This window comes from Penicillium arizonense, assembly GCF_001773325.1.
Source record: "Penicillium arizonense strain CBS 141311 chromosome Unknown PENARI_contig034, whole genome shotgun sequence".
Classification (NCBI taxonomy): domain Eukaryota; kingdom Fungi; phylum Ascomycota; class Eurotiomycetes; order Eurotiales; family Aspergillaceae; genus Penicillium; species Penicillium arizonense.
The window spans coordinates 102,651-125,312 of NW_019173311.1; the positions used below are offsets into that span (position 1 = coordinate 102,651).

The 22,662-nt window shown below is 48.9% G+C and overlaps 7 protein-coding genes across 7 annotated transcripts; 3 read left to right on the forward strand and 4 right to left on the reverse strand.

The window, feature by feature from the left end:
• Positions 1-333: 333 nt before the first annotated feature.
• Positions 334-849, reverse strand: PENARI_c034G01053 (uncharacterized protein; the record flags this gene model as incomplete). The annotated part of the gene is made up of 1 exon (XM_022636683.1): positions 334-849. One exon carries the CDS (start codon positions 847-849, stop codon positions 334-336), a length of 516 nt encoding a protein of 171 aa, XP_022483395.1.
• A 1,764-nt stretch (positions 850-2,613) lies between these two features.
• PENARI_c034G03542 (CHAT domain-containing tetratricopeptide repeat protein) lies at positions 2,614-6,535 on the reverse strand (the record flags this gene model as incomplete). The annotated part of the gene is made up of 2 exons (XM_022636699.1): positions 2,614-6,121; positions 6,174-6,535. 2 exons carry the CDS (start codon positions 6,533-6,535, stop codon positions 2,614-2,616), a joined length of 3,870 nt encoding a protein of 1,289 aa, XP_022483432.1.
• Positions 6,536-6,967: 432 nt separating this feature from the next.
• GbpA lies at positions 6,968-10,793 on the forward strand (the record flags this gene model as incomplete). Its single annotated transcript, XM_022636714.1, has 4 exons — positions 6,968-7,628; positions 7,679-8,515; positions 8,565-9,398; positions 9,451-10,793. The coding sequence occupies 4 exons, from the start codon at positions 6,968-6,970 to the stop codon at positions 10,791-10,793; spliced, it is 3,675 nt and encodes a 1,224-aa protein (XP_022483400.1).
• Positions 10,794-11,171: 378 nt separating this feature from the next.
• On the forward strand, positions 11,172-12,092 carry PENARI_c034G11923 (uncharacterized protein; the record flags this gene model as incomplete). Its single annotated transcript, XM_022636748.1, has 1 exon — positions 11,172-12,092. One exon carries the CDS (start codon positions 11,172-11,174, stop codon positions 12,090-12,092), a length of 921 nt encoding a protein of 306 aa, XP_022483457.1.
• A 95-nt stretch (positions 12,093-12,187) lies between these two features.
• On the reverse strand, positions 12,188-14,201 carry PENARI_c034G09889 (uncharacterized protein; the record flags this gene model as incomplete). The annotated part of the gene is made up of 2 exons (XM_022636740.1): positions 12,188-12,193; positions 12,261-14,201. 2 exons carry the CDS (start codon positions 14,199-14,201, stop codon positions 12,188-12,190), a joined length of 1,947 nt encoding a protein of 648 aa, XP_022483426.1.
• A 1,416-nt stretch (positions 14,202-15,617) lies between these two features.
• Positions 15,618-16,592, reverse strand: PENARI_c034G07058 (SGNH/GDSL hydrolase family protein; the record flags this gene model as incomplete). Its single annotated transcript, XM_022636722.1, has 4 exons — positions 15,618-15,878; positions 15,954-16,315; positions 16,353-16,491; positions 16,575-16,592. 4 exons carry the CDS (start codon positions 16,590-16,592, stop codon positions 15,618-15,620), a joined length of 780 nt encoding a protein of 259 aa, XP_022483423.1.
• A 2,631-nt stretch (positions 16,593-19,223) lies between these two features.
• Positions 19,224-20,078, forward strand: PENARI_c034G04580 (MBL fold metallo-hydrolase; the record flags this gene model as incomplete). The annotated part of the gene is made up of 1 exon (XM_022636703.1): positions 19,224-20,078. One exon carries the CDS (start codon positions 19,224-19,226, stop codon positions 20,076-20,078), a length of 855 nt encoding a protein of 284 aa, XP_022483449.1.
• Between the last annotated feature and the right edge of the window lie 2,584 nt (positions 20,079-22,662).

The window sequence follows — 22,662 nt, forward strand, 5'->3', positions numbered from 1 at the left end:
ATGGAAGCGGAGAGATATCTCTTTCCCAGAGAGTTTCGGCTTTTATGAAAAGAGATAGGTGAGATTAAGAGACAGGGAAGATCTATGAAACGCACTCTCCAGTGAGGGCTCTATCCAAGACTTCTCGTCTAAAGCGATGGATTTTTAGCCCCGACCGTTTCTCGGACCATTCATGTGGTTTTTTCCCAGTGTGTCACGTTGGTCCCAAAAAGCTTATAGTAGCCTACTGTTCGTGACAGGCCAATAGAAACCAAAAGGCTGACACTTCAGTATCAGAGAAAACGATGTATGAGCCGAATACCCACACCAAACCGAGGAACCACGCGACATGTATTAACCCAGAATATGCTCAATGCTGCGGGGACTCGCATAACAACGCCTCTGGTTGTGATCATCAAATAAAGGCAACGGTTCTCGGCCATGCGAATTGTGCAACTCTGCAAGCTTTTCAGCCAGCGTCTTGTCTAGGGGCTCCTTCCTGTAGATCCTAGGGTTTTTCAGAGATAGTCGAAGAACGTAGGCAGGTACCCGACTCTTGTCGTGTTGTGCAGTATCATAGTCATAACGGGCATTGTTAAAGTCTACCACGAAATAGGAGTGACGCCCGGGGTATATGGCTACAGCGAGGAAGCATGTCTGGCAGTCTGGGCGATGTTGACGAAGGGAATCCTCAACCTTTGACACAAATGGGCGTATAGATTCCAAATAATCTTCGGAGTCCAGAGCTTTGTTGGGAGTGTCACCAAGTATTCGAATTGGAGTTGAACCAACTTCCTGAAGGAGGCCTTTCATGATATCTGGAATATGACCTATGAGATGATCGCGAAGATGTTGCTTCGAGTCTTCCATTATTAACACAATAACCTCTGATACCGTTGAATGCGCTGACAAAGGGAAATACCAGAGATACTCTCTAATTTTTGAGGTTGAAGAGATCAACGCTGCGAGCTGTTCTGTGCAGCTCTGTTATATATAGTTGAGTTTACACCGCCGTTTACGAAACAAGACTAGCGTATTCGCACGTACTTGATCCTATAAGTTATTAGAAAGGGAGTAAGAAGGTCTTACTTAGACCTAAAATCCTTCTTACGCAACTAAGACAACTGGTAACTTTATAAGCGTAGCTATCAAAGTTTTTAGGAGAATTAAAGTATAGAGATATAGACGGGTTCTTTAAAGAATCCCCACTCAATATACATACCGCCTCACATACATGAATCAAAGCGCAGCCCTCCAAACCTACAGGCCAAGTTTGAATTTACCAATGACCAGTTGCACGGACCTCTAGTTTGCCTGGGTTGAGGCTCTATACTACCTTTTGGACTTACACCGCAACTCCACCACCCCCGATCAAAAGGGTTCTTGGGCCAAGAATACTATCTCACCGTCATGCTTCCTTGAATTCCACTTGCAAGATATTCCATTTCTTCTTGCCTAATTTCAAGGAGTCGTAAAAGACATAATTCTTTTCTGTCTAAATCGAAGTATGGCGAGTCTCAAGACCTAGATTTACAGTCATTATCCAGGGCTCACAGCCAGATCCAACGTATGTCCATCTTGACTGAAATTCCTCTACCTTTTCACGATCAAGGCTCCTCTTCACGAGCAAGGCTCTAAATTAAGACTTCTGCCTAGACGCCAGCAACGCGATGTGTCTTTTAGCGATTGGTTCCACGCTCTACGAACCTCAATATTCGGAATACCGGTTTTTGAATAGTGCTCACAATTCGAAGGAATTGACTCACACGGCACAGGAACAAAAGCCTGACAAAGGAATTGTCTTTCTGGACTTCTGGCTACTTGAATATTATCATCATGGGACTCAGTTTCGCCTGTTTCATCGGTATCTGTGCTGTTTTAGGAGCCTACGACAACAAAGATCGACCAGAGTGGGCGTACTATTTATCACTCAACACAATTGTTTCGATATTGGCAACTGGGTGCAGGTCTTCTATGGTGTTCGTACTAGGAGAGGCTGTTGGACAGCTAAAGTGGCTATGACTCCAAGGTCGAGACCGCCGTCAGCTTTCCAGCATACGAGAGTTCAATAACGTAAGTCGCGGCCCGCTTGGATCGCTCAGGGTTATATCCCGCCACAGAGGCCGAACTCCCGCCTCGCTCAGAGCCGCTATTATTGTTGTTGTGTTCCTTTTCGATCCGCTTATCCAGCAGATTTTAAGCTATCCTAAGCGTGGGGCGGCGAGTCCCATCAATAGTGGCACTGCAGTTGCCCCGTGGACTACATCCATACCGGTCCGTACTTGAGCGAGTTTACCTTGGCACTTGGGGGAGGATGGTTTTGTTGTTGAACCTTCTTGCTCATCTGGAAATTGCATCTGGCCTATCTACTAGTCACTCGAAGTGTGTAGCCGGAAATCCTATTATTAAAACGAGAAAAGAGAGAGCTTATAGTAGAGATACGATCCCTAGCCGGCACTATTAAGAATGCGTGAAAGTCATCCCCGTATCTTTATGAAAGGCATAAGGCTAACCTATTCAAATAGGCGGGCGATTACAAAATCGAGGGTGTGAAGAAACTTTTGGTATATGAGCGTATGTTTTGGTCAATTTTGGGACGGGATTGCATTTCCAAGCTACCAATCTGATTCAAACTCAACCTCCAAAATGGACGTAAGGAACCCAAAAGAAATGGTTCGACGAATTCTGCAGGCCACCGATATCCCGCCCATCTATATCAAGACTGCCGGATATTTCACTGCCACTCTCGCTGCCACTCTCCTTATCCCTTCGACCGTGATATTGGTCTCTAACAGCTATATCACGAAGCTCCCTCAAAGCAAAATGAAGGCCTCGGCTCACAGCTTCATCCACAAGACCCTCGTCCCGACACCTTTCATACACCCTCCTCGCAACCTCAACGCACAACTTATCCGAGACCTTCCACAGTGTCCCGATAACATGCGAGAACCCAGCCAAGTGACACGCGCTCACAAGATTAATACTCTCATCAACGAGTTTCCCCGCTGTAGACCCGGTACTGCACGCAGAGAGATACGCCAGGAAAGGAGGACTCCCCCCGGAGTCGAGATGGAAATCCCGAAAATGCGCCACGGTTAAGCGGCTTTGCACCCAATCCTCCAACAGCAAGCTTCCCTGCGCCGGCTCTGTCGGGTCTGATACCCCGTGTCCGGCAAAGTGGAAGACCCGGCATGTTTTTATGGACGATAGGACGCTCTCGCGCCGTCGTTCCGGCTCGAGGGGGTGAAGATCCATTGACGGGCAGAGGTCGCGGAGTATCTTGACTTCTTGCCTGGCGAAGCGGAGGGATCTGAGCCGGAGGCCTGGACCTTTTGGAGTTTTTTCCATAGCGACTAGAATTGCGCTTAACTTGGGATTCTTTGCTTCCGACTCCGAGGACGGCGATGTCTCGGCATTACTGGTTCGGGAACTCATCGCCTGATTCTCGCGCCCGTGCCGGAGAGATTTGATAGAAGAAGTGTACGACGAGATTGCCCGGTCTAGCACCGTGTCCCTAGATCCGACTGTATGAATACCCGCCGCGTGGAGGGGGAAGTTTGCCAGTGGCCCCGTGGGAATCCACCATATACACGGCCAGTCGTCGTTCACGGGAGGCGCCGTGAAACCCAGTTCTGTCAGGATCGGGTTGGCAATTTTCTCCCAGAGCCATTCCAAAACCTCCGTCATTGATCGTTGTATCGTTCCGAGCTTTTTTGACATCCGCAAGACGTCCGATTCGGTGATTTCGAGCGGAACGACCTGAACCGGTTTTTTCTGGACGATCAAAAAGGCATCGCATCTGTAGGTCGAAATATTGATCACAACGATAGGACCCTTACCGGCGGCTTGCTGGAGTTCACCTTCACTCGGGGGTGCCAGGAAATTCGATAGTCCTTCCAATCCCTGGATCTCGGAGACAACATGCTTGAACTCTTCCTCGGCTTTTGCTCGCTTGCTCACGCGGGAATTGTACATAGATTCAGAGCCGGCGAAACCAGACACGGACGGCAGCGCGATATCTAACTCGGCCTTCAGGCGTTCGAACTTCGCGGCTAGAGCGGGACTTTGGGCTTTCACGAGTGAGAGGTTCGTCCGCATGTCCATGAGGTGGCTTGCTATTACGCCCCGCGCGAGTTCGAGTTGGCTTAACGCCTTATACGCAGATAGACCAGCCGCCAAGGGAACTGCCGCGGCGATGCAGGCTAATCCGGACAATTCGGCGAGGATGTGTTGCTTATCGGTGTTGCTTAGTGCGCGGGAACTGGTGTTGGGAATGGTTTTCACTGCTTCGTCTAGGACGTCGTCTGCTTCGTGCCATCGTCCAAGATCGGCGAGCATTTTGGCCCGCTTCACGGAGGATTGGAGGCGGATGACGACGTGTCCGTTCTTGCACTGCCAGCTCTGGGTGTAATATGATAGGGCTTTTTCGAGATGGTCTGCGTTGAATTCGCGACGGTGGTGGATTTCGTGGAATATGCCGAGATTCTGAAGTCGAATCGCTCGTTCCGGATGCCCCGTCGGTGTGTCTTCCAGTGCTTCCTCCCCGAGCCAGATGGCGTCGTTGATGGCCTCGGGTGATGCGCCCGAAGTGGCCTGTCGAGTGAGCACACTGAGGAGATAGGCCTTTTCCGGAGCATCTTTTGGCGTCGTAAGCAGTGCTTCAGCGGCTATTTTCGCGGCATTGTCCTTGTCTACTTTACTCTGGCGGTAGTCTGCTCGTAGGAAAAGCCAGTCGCATTGTCTTGCGAGACATGACGGTCGTTCTGAATGTGTTGCGGGGATTTCTTTCAGCCCTTCTTCGGCCAAGTCAATCGCTCGATCGAGATCGATCTCCTCCTTTGTCCGCCGCCAGCGTTTTACGAGCAGATTTCCGAGGTTGAAGAACAGGGCGGTATTGTTGGAATGGCCACTGGAGACCTTCCCCAGACTAACAGCTTTTTCAGAAACCTCGATTGCTTTGTCCAGATCGTCCATTGCGCCGAGTGACTCAAAACGCTGGCCCAGCCACCACCCGAGCGTATTTAATGCGGATGCCCTCGTCCAATCTTTCGTTTTTATAGTCTCTACACACTCGGTAGCAAGTTCGATAGCTAGTCCGAGGAGAAACGGGTCGCCTCTGCGTCGCCAAATTGTTCCATGGCAGCTGGCAAGCATCCCTAGACAGTGTGATCGTCGGTAGTTGTCATCTTCCAGTAAATACAGGGCCTCTTCGCCTAGCCGAGTCGCTAATGTGAGGTCCGCATCGTTTCCATTTCGCTCCGATCGAATATGGAGCAAGGAGGCCAGTCCATATTTTGCAATAGGTTTGAACGGGTCATCGTTTCTTGCTCGGAGAATAGAATCATTCATCATGTCGATTGCACGGTCGAGATCGTCTGGATCGTTGTAGGCGTGGTATTTTTCCAGGAGGAGGAAGGAGAAGTCATGTTCCAGATAGGAGAGCTCTGGATCCTCGTTCTCGGTGGCATCGATTGCTTCCTCTGAGCAGGTAATGGCATCTAACAATTGTTCCTGTTTCGACGTGCGTCTAAAATCTTCGAGAAGAACGATCGATGCGGCGGTGAGAAGCTGTTTCCTTGCGGAGTCATCTTGTAAACAATCCAAGACCGCAGCTCTGACTATTGTAACTGCGTATTCCAGATCCTCTGGCCGACCAAGACTTTTGTATCGAAGATGCCGCTGCGTGACCAAGTTGATAACCATCTTTTTATGCTGAACGTGCAGTGGCCGGTGATCCACAGCCAACTGTGTTAATCGAATTGCTTCGTCAATGTCTTCAGGTCTATTCAGGATTCTATATCGATCAGCATGAGCCATACCAAGGGTGTTCAGGTACCACGCTCGATCGAGGTTGTCCTTCGGGAACTGCTGTCCCGAAGCCCTGAGCACGTTGATGATAGTGTCGAGGCCTGGATGCTCTCCGGTATATTCGAAGTATTCGCTGCTTGCGCGGTCAAGGTCTTGGAGTATTAGTCTTAGCAATGGATGACGACGGTTGCCATATTCACAGGCATCTATCAGCATATCGACTGCATCTCGAAGAACCGGGACATCGTGATTTCGATGGAATAGTTCCACCAGCGCTTTAGCTTCCTCTTGGAGACGATCTGCTTCATCGAAGCGCTCATCCAGAAAGGGCTCCCTGTCCATAGGTTATTTTAAAAGCAACTGAACCAGATCAAGCGCGCACATACTCAGCTTGAGCTTGCCGGCGGTCATTCGCAACGAAGGATGTCAGCTGAGAAAGTTCCAGTCGGTGATGATAATCAGGATGCTCGACCTCGGTGATCATCAGCCAGTCCGCGGCAATCAATTGCGCTCGCTCGAGACATGCCACCCATTTGAATCGAATCCCGAGCGCACAATACAGATAAATAGACAGCTCATAATCATCGTCACATAGAAGATGTTGATATACACTGATTAGACCTAAGATTTCCTTCTCGCTTCCTAGACTTCCGATACTGAGGAGACCGTTGGGGATTCTCCGGAATACGCTTTGTGCTGGTTCAGTCCAGTCGAATTCAGGTCTCTGCCATTCAAAATTGTATTCCATGGCCAAGGATGCGGGCTACCCCTCATTACAACGGTAGATTTAAGGACTTGCTAGGATAATTACAGGACAATTTCTGCGTTCCGCCGTCAGAAGACTCAAACGCAGTAAGAATAGGCAAAAGGGCTAGGCCAATGCTTCTTCATCGAAGGCAGGCTAGCACATGGACACTGCGTGGCGCCTCTAGATATCCGATAGTATCCGAGTGGCTTTTTGCTCTGCTTCCGCGGCGCGATGCCAGCTGGCCGGCTCATGCAAGTTCATCTTACCGGTCACATCCGTGATGATGGTCTACGCTGGAAGCGAAGCAAGAATCCAATCTGGCGGCTCAAAATTCGCTCTTTTACAAAATGGCACTAGATTATATAAGGAAACAAATTACCCTGCCGCCCCCCAAATATTATTTTGAAGGCGTCCTCAAAGACATGCAACAATATGACTCTCAGCTGCGGTATCGAGGCGAATTTGGACGAGATGCAAGGCGGAATAATACCCCAGCATACCTCGCCAGATGAAGCGACCGGCCAAAGTACAGATAAAGAGGAAGATGACAATAGGTCAGAGCCTTCAGCAGACGGAGCGGCAGAAACTTCGAACAAAAACATAGATGAACCTCCAATTGGAGAAGCAAGCGGAGAAGGGAACGAGACAACGGACGATGGAACGGACAAACCAGAAGACCGTGGAAGCGACTCGCACTCGGATGACCCTCATACAGGTCGGAATTCTGCAAGATCTGTTTCTGGCTTTTCTTCTCCAGTTCGTCGAAGAAGCTATGGGAGTCCGAGGAGCTCACCTCCGCTATCTCCAGCTGACAGCCACGTCACAATAAGCCCAGAAGAGTATCCCGACGACCTTCCTCCATCCTTTCCCTGGCACCGACCAACATCCAAATCTAAGGAGGCCTGGGAGTGGCAGAAGACCAATTGGAAGTTGTCGAATAAAGCTTTGGAGGGCTTGATGCGCAAGGTTGGCCTGGAAACAGCGAAAGCCAGACTTTTGGAAATCAACACATTTGTTGAGGTTGCAAAGAGACAGAAAGTCCGATGGTCAGAAGATAATTTTAACACGACGTTTATCGGGAACCCTGGAACTGGTATGAACCATATATCTCCTAGGAAACTTGAGTCTCATATGAAAGTACAGGGAAGACCACAGTGGCTGAGATATACGCCAAGTTCTTATTAGAGATTAGGGTAATCACGAACAGTGATTTCGAAAAGACAACAGCAGCAGAACTGATCTCCAACGGGCCCTTGGAAATCGACAGAATTGGGTCCCGGCTTGAGTGGGGTGGAGTTCTGCTGGTGGAAGGGGCACAAGATCTTGTTTGGCACGGCTCGAACTCATCAAACCAAAGTCTAAAACTCGAGTTGCTCTTCTCAACGATGAAGCGTTTGAGAGGGACTGCTGTCATTGTTTTTACCGGTTATGGCAAGCGAATGGAGGATCTCCCAGCCCAGCATGCCGCATATTCAACTACGATCCCGAACACCATTCGCTTCCCCGACTACGAGGATTATGAGCTGCATCGAATTTTAATCCAGTGTCTGAAGTCCAGGTTCAAGAGGCACCCCCTGGAGATCGAAGATGGTAACTACGGCGTTTTTCTGCGCATCGTCGCAAGACGAATCGGCCGCGGAAGGGGCAAAGATGGGTTTGGAAACGCTCGTGAGGTCCAGAACGCGGTCACGCGCATACTCACAAGACAAGCTAATCGTCTATTCCTCGAAGAGAAGAGCGGCAAACTTACTGATGACCATTTTCTGACCCAAGAAGATCTCCTTGGACCACCGCCAACCAGCATTTTTGACAACAGCAAAGCTTGGAAGAAGTTAAATGACATGATCGGTCTTCAGGCAGTCAAAGACACAATAAAGGCTCTCATTTACCGTCTCCAAATCAATTATGAAAGAGACCTTGCCGAGAAACCGCTAGTGGAGTGTTCTTTAAACAAATTGTTCATTGGAAATCCGGGAACAGGTATGCTTTGCATTCTTCAAGCAAGCCCACGTCTAATATGAGAGTACAGGGAAAACAACAGTTGCGAAGCTCTATGGCCAGATCTTGACGGAGATAGGGCTGCTGAGCAAAGGAGACGTCATTGTTAAATCTCCATCTGACTTCGTCGGGAGCGCCATTGGTCACTCGGAGCAGAATACGAAGTCGATTCTTGACTCGGCCAAGGGCAAAGTTCTAATCATCGATGAGGCATATGGTTTGGCAGGAAGCTCCACAGGTGGCAGACACCTCGAGTCGGCGGACTCTTTTAGAGGCGCGGTCATCGACACTATTGTCGCGGACGTTCAAAGCACCGGAACGGAGGATCGTGCCGTACTTCTTTTGGGTTATCGCGAGCGAATGGAGTCGATGTTGAATGAGACCAACCCGGCCCTTGCGCGAAGATTTCCACTTGCGTCTGCTTTTGTCTTTGAAAACTACACACATGACCAGCTGGGGCAGATCCTGGACCTGAAGCTCAAGGAGCAAGGATTCAAGGCCAGTGGTATCACCAAGAAGGTCATGATGGAAGCTCTCGACAGAACGCGAAGCCGTCCAGGCTTTGGGAATGCGGGAGAAGTCGACATTCTCTTGGATCGCGTGAAGTTACGACAGCAACAACGTCTCTCGAACTCCTCAGGTGGAGGAAATACGGACGCCTTCGAGCCAGTCGATGTTGATGAAGCCTATGACAGAGCCGACCGTGACACTGGAAACATCAGGCGCCTTTTCAGCAACTACTTCGGATTTGAGTCTGTGATAGAAAAGCTGGAAACTTACAAACATGTCGTGATGAATAGTCGCGCGCTGAATAGAGACCCCCGCGAGAATATACCGTTCACCTTTTTGTTCTGCGGTCCTCCAGGTTAGTGTTGCGGTGCATCAATCAGGATTTTGCTGACCAGGTATAAATTTAGGTACTGGAAAGACGAGCGCAGCCAAGGAAATGGGTAAGGTTTTCTGCGACATGGGGCTTCTTGCGACAAAAGAAATTCTCGAACATTCCGCCTCTGATCTGATCGGGGAATATGTTGGCCATACTGGACCTAAGACCAAAAAGGTGTTCACTGCCGCACTTGGCCGTGTCCTGTTCATCGACGAAGCCTACATGCTAGGAGAAGGTTCCTTTGGTAGAGAAGCGATGGTCGAGATAGTCAATACATTGACCCTCGACCGATTTCGAAACCAATTGGTTACCATTCTCGCCGGTTATGAGCCAGATATAAACAAGCTGATGGCCATCAACCCTGGTCTTACCAGCCGATTTCCAGTGGTCATCCATTTCAACCCTCTTTCAATGTCTCATTGCGTTGATTTACTTCTACACACTCTTAAGTTGCGCGGTTTGGATACTAGCTCGTTGGAATTTTCGAAGAAATACAGCAACTCACTGGAAGTTTCTTTCGAGAAGCTAACCCTGCTTCCTTCTTGGGGTAATGCTCGCGATGTTCAAACTCTCGCCAGTGCCATTCACATGAGCATTCTGGGTGCTCGCACTGGTCAGCCTTCATTGGTCGTTTCCGAAGAGATTGTCATGAATCAGATCACAACGATGACAAGGGAGCGACGGACCCGCGCTCCTACGACAAGGAGTCCTCGACGGGAGAGGCTGTCGACTGGTCCGCCACTTCGTGAACACGCTCAAATGAATATGATGCCTCCACCCCCTAAACTACACACAACAAAGTCGACAAATATGATCGAAATCAAATCTGCCTCCCAGAAATCTTTGGACTCCAACCAGACTGCGCCGGAGATTAACCCTGCAATGAATGGCGAAGATACGGCATCGGCGCCGGGGCCAATGTCGAGCAACAAGAGGATCAGCCATGATTTAGCGGCTCCATATGTGCCCGGAGATGTTCTGAGGGACCCTGGTGTTTCTGATGCAGTGTGGGAAGAGCTTCAATTGGACAAAGCCGCAGCCAGACAGCGCCAAAATCAGCTTGTCATCTCACGTCAGATGGTGGCTGAACTTGGTCGGCAGGCGTCGGAGGCGCAACGCATGATTGCGAAAGGGACCATGACGGCTGAATGGAGCCAGAAATTGAAGACCATTCAGAGCAAATTATGGGAGGCTACTGATGAACTAGAACGTCTCGAAGAAGCCGCAGCTGAGGAAACAAGGATCCAAAAACTTTTGAGGGGCAAGTGTACCGTTGGATTTAATTGGACTAGACAGGCAGGAGGCTGGCGGTGCGAAGGAGGAGGTCATTTTATCTCGTTTGATCAGATGCGAAACAGCTTCTCCGGTGAATGACTATTGATGATAGAATCTTGGGCGAGAGACAAAACTTGCACTATACGCTTGACCAAAAATTCCAAGTAGCAAGTGTTCATGAAAACCGCTATGAACAATAGGGAGAAGCGGCTGCACAATGCACAGTTGACGTGTTATTGTACGGTCCGGAACTAGAAATGCATCGAATGTGTTCGACTCGGATTCGTGGACTGCGTGATTGGCGCTATGCTGATGCATATGGTGGACATGGATGATGAGGGGTATTCAGACCAATTTGGAATGACATGATGCTGCCCGATAATAGATCTCCTCATACGCAAAGGAATGGGCTTTTGAACCGAGTTTTCCATCGATCTTGGACCCGTGCGATAGTACCGCATACTTCAAACTGTGAACATGGCTCCACCAAACAAACTCACTTTCTTCTGCACCAACACGGCGTTTCTCCCGTCTCAGATCCCTCTCGCTAGCTTTGTACCGAAGAAGAAACAGCCTTACCAGGATGTGCAGACCCCATACCAGGTTCAGCCGGAGCAGCACTCGTCTCGGCCGGACGAGAACGTCAACATTACGCAGAACAGTAGCTCCAACAGCCGTCTGAGCATACTGCTGACCAAATTCGTCTCCCTCTCTCATAACCATGGCGGGAAAGCCTCCATGAATGTGTCCGCTATCGAAGGTGGCAATGTCTACACCCTCAACAGTCCCGACGAGCTCTTTGAGGAGATCGTCTTTGGCCAGGAGCATGGGGCGTACATGCAAGCCTGGTTCGAGCGATGCGTCCGCAGAAAGTGGAAGCCTCGCTTCGTTGTGGGAGTCAGAACTTTCTTCGATGCAAGTGTCTCCAGTGAAGGAGAAAAGGCAAACGAAAATTCTGTTTCGCTCACAGCGCCGATAAGTTCAGCTCAAGGAGACCCGATCGGGTTGGCAGACGTGGAATTCCAAGCCCAGCAGAAGAGTGATGATGACACAAAATGCACAATGAAGCTCAAAGGCGAACGTGTCTACTCAATATGCTATTGGAAGATCAACATCTCGAAACATGGCGGCAAGATAACGCCCGAGCTCAAGTCTCAAAAGAACGTCTGGAGGTCCTTTAATCTATCGCGTGACGAGGAAGATAGCCATGAAGAGGAAACTTTCCAGGCGGATTTGGAAGGTGTTGATGAGGATGTAGAAGGATGGGTCACATACCACACGGAGGATGATGACTCTGTCTGTTTCGCATTCTCCCCTGGAGGCAACAGTGAAGACGAGGATAGCGAGGAATACTGTGAGGATTGGGACATTGCCGAGGCCGAAGTCGAAGAGGAATGAAATTATGATCAGAGCGCAAGAAGACATTCAGCGGATTGAAAAGTAGTTCAATTCATGCAGTGGCCCAATTAAGCTTCACTACCTGCTCTACTAATCTATTTCTTCCGTTGCTTCATACTGCTCTCCGTCTCTCTCCATCATGGGCCGCCTCTTGGTTTTCACGACTACCTGCTGTGTCTGCCAACTAGAAATCCCCCGATTCTGTATGTCTCGAGAATTCTCATCCAGACTATCCAATAGATCGGCTAGATCTTCCGCTTGCTCTTCATCGTCCTCGTCACCGCGGCTGCCTGAGTCCTCGACATGAAGCCCGGGTGATTGTAAGCACTCCATATGTGGCTCTTCCGTGGTAACGACTACTACTAGAACATCCTCAATCTCATCATCCTCCAAAGTTGGGGGAATCACCATTGGCACGTCATCTGAAATCTTTTCACCCGGCTCGACCAGGGTGCCCGCATCCTGGAGTTGGACCGCACCACGAGACGTCAGGTTGAAAAGCGTGAAGTAGAGATCCTGGGCTTGCAAGGACTTTGTCAAATTTTGGTACGTGATAGTGACGCGGTCCTCGTCAAAGACCTCCCGTGGGGAGACGTCGAAGGCAAAGGATTTCTTTAGTTTGGAGTTTTTGTTCACGAGCCCGGCCACGAAGCGGTAGCGAGCGATCCTGCGCAGGCGTATGCAAACAGTTCTGACCGCCTCTTCTATCGGATGACCAGGAATCGGAGCAGAATGTCGCAGCGAAGTTCCCATCATGTCTGCCAACTCATAGTTCGCGTCCTTGGAAAGCACCTGGAATGCGGCTTCGGAAGTGTCGGTGATGGCTTGAAGTGTCGGATTGAATGGACTAGGCTCCTCACTTGTCATATCTTGCAACATGCCGAGCAGCTTCTCATCCAGCACTTTGACATATAAAGGCAGCCGTATGACGGGCCGAACTAGTTTAATAATACAGCCTACCTTGATGGACCTGATATCTTTCGGTCGCGGTGCATAGGACTGAGTGGCCTCAACCCGACTGATTTTGATCTTCGCAAGCCGGTTGTTGCTATTGAGGTTTTCCCCAATCATTGCACCGGATGGATAAATCTCATACTCGTCCCCACGAGAAACGCCGTGAATCTCACCCATATCAATCTGCAGTACATTCCTTCCAACATTTCTCACAGTGCCGACTCGGACCGATTCAATAGTCTGCCGACCAAATAGAAACCGGTCTCCCTGTCCATGGAGCATGCAGCGCTGTTCGTACCCTTCTTTTATCATGCCCGTTCGAACGATCTCATACAGGACCCTGTAGGTAGGGAGACCGCCAGCAGCAGTGAGTTGACCAAAGGCGCGTAGCATTCCGCTCGTTAGGACTCCCCTCCAACGTCCTTGGTCTTGTACCTCTCTCGCCTTTTCTCCAGGATGGCACGCGGTTAGGAGGGTGTAGTCCCTTGCCCGGAACCAATGTGAGCCTTTAGTTGATACATCTCGGCTAGCAGCCTCGTCGGTGGACTCATAATGCTGATTTTCATCTTGAAATAATGATTCTGCAAGGATGTCTATGTTTGCGTTGGCAGGTAGTACCTCGTCGAGTCCGCGCATTCCATCATCCTCATCAGATCTATCTGCCCCTCCGCTATGGCAACAATCAAGAATAGCGAATATGGTTACGCCTCGACTGGCTATATTGTCAAGAAGCGCTCCGAGTTCAAAGTCTGGCAGATTCCGGTCGCCGTCGAGTATCAGAACTTCGTACCATGCGCCTCCAGCCCAAGATCCAGGCTCTGTCTTACGGGCTTGTCGGCCACCGTGGCCGGAAAAGTGGAAATAGAAAAAGTCGCCTGATTTCGCCTCAGCTTGAATGCGACAGAAGACTTTTTCCACAATGGTTTCGTAGTCAGGAAGCAATACCACTGTGTCTTCGTGCGAGGGGTCTGGGGTTCTAGCAGTAATCTTGGTGATGTCAAGCCGTTTCCCTTCGAGATAAGACTGAAGCATCTGTTCTACATCTTCGATGTCGGGAACTGCGCCGCGCAGTGGACGATCATGAGCCTTGCCCTGGGTATAATAGTTAATCCCGACAAGCAGGACCCAGTATGTGGGTTGTTCTTCGGAGGACATGTTTTGCCGTCGACTAGTTAAGGGTTTGAGGTATTAGAAATCTAATTTTCTTCTGGTGCGGGCAAGCTTTTCAAATTGCTCGGTATAAGAATGAGATGAACAGTTGCCGAAGGCTTCCGCTCCCAGTGACACGGACCGCTAACTAGCGCTGTCATCTGAAGGTCTCTATAGTTAGGAGGGCTGGAGTATCCATCATGCATCTTACTGCATGAGGCGACGTAGCACCCCGTCTCAGTGACAGGAGGGAAAAATTAGCCGAGCTTGGCTAATGTCTTATGCCATTGGTATCACTGTGTCAAAACATAACCAGGTATCACACATATAATAGCTATTCCCTGGTGGGGTTAGTCAATCGAATTGGAGTCCACGGGTCGTGCCGCCACCACATGAGACTTTATCGATGTTCACGCATAACATTGGTTGGGGATCTAAGTCGTAGTTACTTCTCTGAGGCACCCTTTATAGCGCTAACGATTGAGTGGTAATAATTGACCTTGCAGGCATAATTAAGTGCTTGCTCAGCATGTGAAGTACGTTACTACAGTCCTCGATTATATAATTTACCACCTACAGTGCCGCTGCAAAAGTTGTCTGAAGTGAGTAATACCGTATTTCGAGTACTTCATGGCAGCCCATTGGACGGAAATAATTTTGAATTGCAAAAATAACTAAGCACAAGCAACTTTGTAAGTTATGGCAGTCTGCTTATCCGAGAGATAACCTGCTTTTCAATCGAGTTTCGCTTAGTCAACATATCTCTCTTCAATTCCAACAGATAGTACAATATCTGAGAGGAACGTGGTTCGTCAAGAGGGCACGGACACTGCTTAGTAGTTGCAGTCAAATTTGAATTTGCCAATACCAGTGACACGGACCTCTAGTTTGCCCGGATTGAGGCTCTATACAACCTTTCAGGCTTACACCGCGACCACGCCACCCCTGATCAAGAGGGTTCTTGGGCCAAGGATACTATTTTTCACCGTCATGCTTCCTTAAATTTTACTTGGAAAATATTTCATTTCTTCTTGGCCAATTTCAAGGAGTCGTGAAAGACATGATTCTTCGCGCTAAATCGAAGCATGGCGAGTCTCTCAGGCATTTACTGCAGTGTAGAGGACTTTCTTTTCGTGAATGTTTGGATAGGGCTGTCAACTGCCTTAGCACTGGATCACACCCATCTCGTGATCTATGCAGCCGCATGGCTGTGATCCCATAGTATGACATTAGACGAATCTTACATACCTTCCCGCTGCTATTCTCACACCCCCGTTCCCGACATTTCAATTGGAATTGTATCACTCGCTAAAACCTTGCCTCTCCCGGGGCTTGTTAGGATCTTGTCCCATATCTGCTAGGAAGGCTGCGTACGGCATCCAAGGCATCTTAACTGTCCTCCAGTTTGCTGTCGCCGGCCGGTTATTTGGTGCTAACTCGGACGTTGTTGATGAGCTGTATCAGCTTGGGGCCGATCCGCCCTGCGAGGAACTGATCACCCTGGCTATTAGGATGGACACCATCGTCCTGCAGCATAGCGTTGGTGAAGCCGGCAGCCCGTGAACAGTCGGCAATGACAACAGGAGACTCCCCTGTTGTTCGCTGCTGTACCCAGCCCGGAATGGCGTTGTTGAGGGCCTCAATAGTCGGGTCACTCCAGCTTGTCGGGATCAACTTATCCACCTAGGAATATTTGCGTCGGCATTTGATCAGGAAGATGAAGAACAATCGTACGATAAGCAGGGAGGAACAACTTACGATGACCTTGACCCTGGGATTCGCGACATGCATGGCGTCGAGCATGGTTGTGTAAGAGCCGATGATGCTCTCGACATCCCGCTTGCCGATGTTGACGTCGTTGGTGTCGAGCATGAATTGAACGATATCGGGCTTGGTGTTCTGAACGCAGCCCACGATGTTCTTCTTGGCAATATCATACGCCTGCCAGCCCGAGTGGTCCTCATGGTTTGGATCAAAATCTGGCGGCCTCGAGCACTTAGCTTGGAGGATGTTCATGGTGCCGACGAAGTCGACACTACCCGCCAACCCGGCTGCTGTGATTTGGTCCCACACCAGGGGTCTCCAGCAGGTGATATCAGTAATGGAGTCACCGAGCAGCACTATTTAAACGTCCACCCTCCAAGTCAGCCTACTGACGCGAACGCGAGATGCTGGCTCGAAGTGGTTCCTCACTGACTCTGACCTCTTGTGCAGCCGTACTGGCCACAAGGGCAGTGAGGAACGAAAAATCAGTGATTCTCCTTATGACAACGAGCTCGGATTCCGGTCTATGATCCTAGGGAGTACCAGATGATCGCGACGGGCATCACTCAGGGATGCACTACGGTCCTTTTGTATCGTTTCCCCCACAGGTCCCACCCCATGCCCTGAGTTCATGTGGGCAGTTCCTTAGAGCAAAAAGGACTGTTTCTGTTTCTACATTATCCATCGGGGACCCGGAAGAGCTGGGGAAAGATCCTGCGATCTATGGCTCCACTTCGCAGGCGCGCCATTCGGAGCGTACAAGGAGCCACACTGCCTAAGACGACATGTTTCCATACCCAGAACGAGCGGAACTAGCGGGCCGACGAATTTCCTCCATTTACCCATCGCATTGAGGCGAGAATGAAGATGGTCAAGTGCGGTGCGGGGTTTAAGAGCACTTATGGGAATGAAGTTGGATGCAACCCCGGGACTCCTTGAGCGTTCGCTTATAATCCTGCGTGACTAAAGCGGGCAATAAACTTGTGGCAAGCCTCAATTAGAGATCTAGAATACTTCTTCTTGCCTAATCTGTCCAAGAGCCAGGGGCAGGCAGCTAGCTACCGTATAGCCGTGCACTGAAGCGATGGGGAGCGATGAAACACCTTCCTCCTACAGCTAAATTCAAAATTGGCTTCCATGTTTTACAAAGTGGAATTGTTTCTGGAACCCCAAGTTGAAACACTCTATGCTGGATACAGTTAGTGCAGACGCAGGGGCTTCTTCGCCAAACTTACAGAGTAGGGTTCTTTCAAAACATCGTTACACAAAAGCTGTAAATTATATATACGGGGAACACAGATTCGTCAATGTATGATTGCTGATTCAACTGAATGATTCTCTCAAGAAGCCCAGTCTGTCTAGAGGAAATGGATGTTCTCTAGGATCAGTCCCGAGCCCTGGTAACACTGGACCAAAGGTCTCACCTGCTGTTCGAGGGTCTACTGAGGTTTAGATGCTGATAACCATCTATTCAGGCCTTTGCGAGTGCAATCAGGTCATTGATTTCTGGTCCTAAGTGGACCCGAAATGTGGCAAGGAGATCGGCGACAGCATAGCTCGGTTGCGTTACCCGAGTCATGGCCTGCTCAACTGTTGGCATGTCTTTTGGCCAACGGTTGGGCTTCTCATCTTCATTCTGGAAGCATCCAAAACGTTGTACATGATAGAGGCCGTCGCTCGAAACCCAGGAGCGCGGGAGCAAAAGTGCAGCACCTCTATCAATCATCATCCTAAGCGCTATAAAATATGCTTGTTTGTTGATGGCGGAAGTATGCAATCCCCTGTGCAACCAGTCTGCTACTGAGGAGAGAAAGAGTGCCCAGACCGAGACGCCATGGTAGAGACCGTTAGGGTCCGCTACAAAAGTAAGAACCCGGTGCAGAAGGTCGATGTTGGGGACTGAGTTCCCAATCTTTAGGAACCTTCCTGTTCAGACTGCATACAAGGTGTTGATCACAAACGAACAGAAGAACATTCTGCATGTCACATACGTCAAGGAGCTGGTTCAATGGCTTGTTGAGAAAGGTATACGGTCCGCTCCTTACGTAATTTACTACCAATCAACTATCAATTTACCCCAAATTTGCAAAAACCCCAGACACAGGGGGTGCTAGTATGTTAGAACCTAGAATATAGTATCTCAACTGCATTCTCACGGTACCGCATTTCCTCAGATCCTAATATACTGCTTTTAAATATTCGATAGATCCGAGGTTTGGGCATATAACGCTCATTTCAGCGCCCTAAATGTAGACGAAAGTACGTGGATTCATTGGATTCATTGGATTCTAAAGATTGTAATACAAATACAAGTTTCAAGGGTAAGTGTGTGGAAGCCACTATACATGAACAGCATCTATTTAAACACTATTATAAGACTACACTTGAAAGAGGAGCGCGTTGTATTGAGTTTGGAGGAATACGTAAGACTACACCCGAGGGGTTAATCTTTGGTGACGGCAGTTAACCATTTAATGAATATCCCACTAGACTACCTCCATGAATAAACCAGCAACCCTATAGTCAGTCAATACACTGGATGCACCAAAAGATTGCCCTCTGATAGAATAATCCGCGGGCCCTCACCAAGTCGTACGAAAAATGGTGGACGCCGATCAATTCCTGTATGGGTAGCTTTATTCGCCAAGAAAGCAAGCTTAATTTTTAAAGTGACTAACCACCGTTGATCTTGGAACTAACTACCCAGTCATCCATTCTACAGTAGGCGGATTCTGTCGGCATCCCACTTAGCCAATTGCGGTATCCCGCAGGAGGGCCCGGCTTGTGTGTTGGGTCTCGTCCCCCTTCCCGGCCCCGCGCTGTAGCGCTCTTTGCTTGGCACCTTATCCTAGAGTGGCTAGATTCTCCGCCAAGCTTCTATGTAATCCTTACCCAGGAAGTAACTCGTCCATGTATTGGACACTATTGTGGAGTATGTGCTGGGTTGTATTGGATGTTCGGGCATTTGGCTGAAAGGCCAAATTAAAAGTCTCACGTTGTCCGTATCCGCTTACTGAGCCCGATGATTGTTAAACCACGACGTAATATTAACTAATAATGTTCTGCTTCTGGGTCTGCAAAATGAAGTTTCTCATCAAGTGTCGAGTGGGATGAGCCGAACCGTATCACATCTAGTAGTAACAGTATTTCTAATCTCTCCAGCACAAGAACATATTTAACGCCAGGAGATCTTCCATCCTCATCTGCTCCAGGTTTACCTCTAGCAAAGACTTGCCATTCCCTAATTTCTCCCCTGCCGCAATTATGGCAGCTACCCCCAAACCAACTCTTACAATCACGCATATCACCACTGCAACTGCCATTCTCAACATCGAGGGTGTCAACTTCCTGACAGATCCATTTTTCGGGGCCACTGATGGAACGGAATATGACACGACCCCGGTCTGGGAACAGATGGACCTAAAAGCCTTCGGTTTTGATAGCATTCCTCCACCACCTCACCTTGTCAACAAGCAAGGTCCAGCGCTTCAGCTCAATGAACTACCGCCTATTGATGCTGTGCTTCTTAGTCATGAGGATCACCTTGACAATTTGGACCCGGAAGGCCGTAAGCTGCTGGATGGCCGAAAGGTGTTTACCACCGTGGACGGTGCCTCCAACTTGCGTCCTCGCCCGGGAGTCATTGGCCTTCGCCCCTGGGAGACCGTGACGTCTTGCATTGGAGGGAAAACGTACCGAATCACTGGTACGCCTTGCAAGCACTTCCCTGTTGGAGAAGTTACGGGCTTCATTCTAGAGACCGATTCCTTCGGCCTTGATTCGTCTGGCAAGCCTAATGCAGTCTATTTCTCTGGAGACACCGTTTATATTGATGAACTACGAGAGATTGGAAAGAGATGGCATATTACCGCCGCCCTGCTCAACTTGGGCAATGCCACTTTTGAATTCCCAACTGGCCCAATTCAGATTACGATGGATGGGAAGCAAGCTATTCAGCTTACCCGTGATATTGGCGCAGATGTCATGATTCCAATCCACTTTGAATCATGGGCCCATTTTACCGAGGACCGGTCAGGTTTGGTGAAGGTTTTCACAGAAGAGAACTTCATGGACAGAGTTTGCTGGACAACCCCCGGTGTTCCAAAGATTGTTTTCTAAATTTGTGGGTGTCTCGATATCGAGCACTCTAAAATCCCTCTTTCTGTTTGTTTCTTTTTGCTCTTGGACAGTTGGGTAGATCGTGCTGCTCTTAAGTTGATTGTTACATGACGAACTTCCCAGATCCAAAGCGGAGACGTTAATATATGATAACTCGTCAATCCAATTCGTATTTTCAAAAAAGGACATATCTTTGCTCGACCCATTGCAGGGGAATAGAGGAGGAATAGCTCCTTAATAGAAGTAGATTGTATAGAGTGCTTGAAAGCTTAGGTGTCTCGGGTGTGAGCCTGTTTGGCCAACGGAAAGTAATCAACAAAACGTACTCATGCGACCATCGTCACTGGTTCTGTGGCTCGTATCTGGGAATATATTTGATGATCAGGAGATATCCTACCGTGCCTTAAGGATCCCCGCGAGTAAAGATGAGTCCCCATATTCCCAGAATCGTCATCGGCTCTAAGGGGGCGCTAAGTATCACCTTACCGGTCCGTATTTTGTGCCCCGGGCGATAAAATAGCCCCACCCCTCCACCCCTACTTCTGTCTCTGGGTAAGGACTTGCTATGCTGCATAGAAGCGAATCCTTGGATAAAGAGCTTCAGCTCTTGGCAGCAGCAAAACTTCAATATTGCGCAGGCGTTGATGAAGAAGGACAGTGACGCGCTAGGCAGGTTTTTAAACTGGAAGGAACAGTATTAGAGCGGAATGAAACACCCCATTTCCTGTGAGAGGCCGGCCAACAGTCATGTCACATCATCTATCTACAGAGTAAACTATCCGTTAGGTACAAAGTCCCTCTCCATGCTGCAAGTCCGTTTCCTCAAATGCCATACAACGCAGTGCCTGATTCAACAGCTGGAATGCCTAGCCACAGTTCGGTTCAATTCGGCCTTTTGCTTGAGGTTTTGCAATGCAATTTGATCAGGTACATCTTCTGCAATTGACAGGGTCGGAGCCGAATGAAACTCTCTACTCCCTGTGAGAGAACCGCCAACAGATATGTCAAAGTCATATAGATAGAGTAAACTTTCCATTGAGGTCAGAATCTCCTTCCATGCTCCAGACTCGATCTTCACGTGCCTCAATTCGATGTACTCCATTGACTCCTTGCATTGCTCGATAACATTGACGAGGTTTCGAGACGAAATCTTCACTTTGTGTAAGGACAAAAACCGCAGGCGAACCGTTGAGCTGAGCTTGAGACAATCAATGCCTAGATAATTAGTGCTGCTGATTGAGATGGAAGTCAGGCTGGTCGAAAGCTCGATGATTCTCAACAAGTTGGCCGCGCAGGATTGCTGGTTTGTTTGCGCATAGACGTGCAATCCCAGATAGTCAAGGCGTTTGAGGATCTGCCCAATCGGGATTCTTAATGTGCTAATATTTTCAGCAAACAATGGAGCAAAATCACTCGTCATTGGTAGCTGAAGTTCAAGTTCTGTCAAGTTAGGGAGAGGCACATAGCATAACGACATGAGTATCGAGTCGATCGATGCTTTCATCTTATCATGGGGTAAGGACGCCAATGGCGGACCATAGAAGTCGAGAGCTTTAAGATTGGGAAATTGATGCAAGCATGAAGACAGCAAGCCAGCAAGGTCTTCCGTGTATAATGTAACCTCCCCTACCGAATATGGGAAGGTACCGTACCCAACGTCGACCTGATGCACATATTGGGCATACAGGCTGTTGGAAAGGTTCACAAGCCTTCCTAAAGATGGAAAACGCGTGGTGTGGGACAATGAACCGGCTACAGCTACAATGTGTCGGAAAAGACGGGCTGAGGCACTATGACAAAAGCTCTTGTTGACCAAGCGGAGCTTAGCCATGTCCTTTCGGATTTTGTCATTCATTATCCGAAAAGCCCGAGCAGTTGATTTCTGTGAAGTAGACCGCGAATCGCCAGCCTCGACATAGAACGTAATCTGACAAAAAGAATGTTCAGCAGTGGCGCAGAAATTGGACTGGCATATATCATACAAGGTCAATTATCTCTGCTGGAAGATACATATCGATCAACAATTGAGCATTGTCAACACGCTGGTAATATATTGACTGGATTCAAGTGTTAGGGTGAGCAACTGCGGAGAGAAAAGGGAGCCCAGCTAACCAAGAAAGGAAGATTGGTAATCGTCTTCAACACTTCCAGCCCGGTTTTACCTTCGGGGGAACAGCGAAAGCAGCTTTTTGTTGATATCTAAATTTTGAAATGACCTTTGGCGCGTCGATCAAAGACAAAAGCATCGGACATGTTCCACGGTTAGTTTCATACCTCGGTCATCAAATTGGGTCTTGGCGGGCAATCTAGTCATTCTGGGACAGGGTGGCGACCGGGGAGCGCCACTGTAAGCTGTACCTAACCCAGACCCATCAGGTGGGATGCCGACAAAGTCCGTACAGCGTGCCTGTGGGATGATTCATCATATGTGGATATATAAACGGACCCCATCTTCCAGATAATGTCATGAATCAAGTTAACGAAGGACTAAACTCACTAGTTTCGATAATCCAATATGCGGTAAGTCTCATGGAAATTGTAGAATTAAATTTGCTCTGACACTCAATTAGTGATCAATCTAATT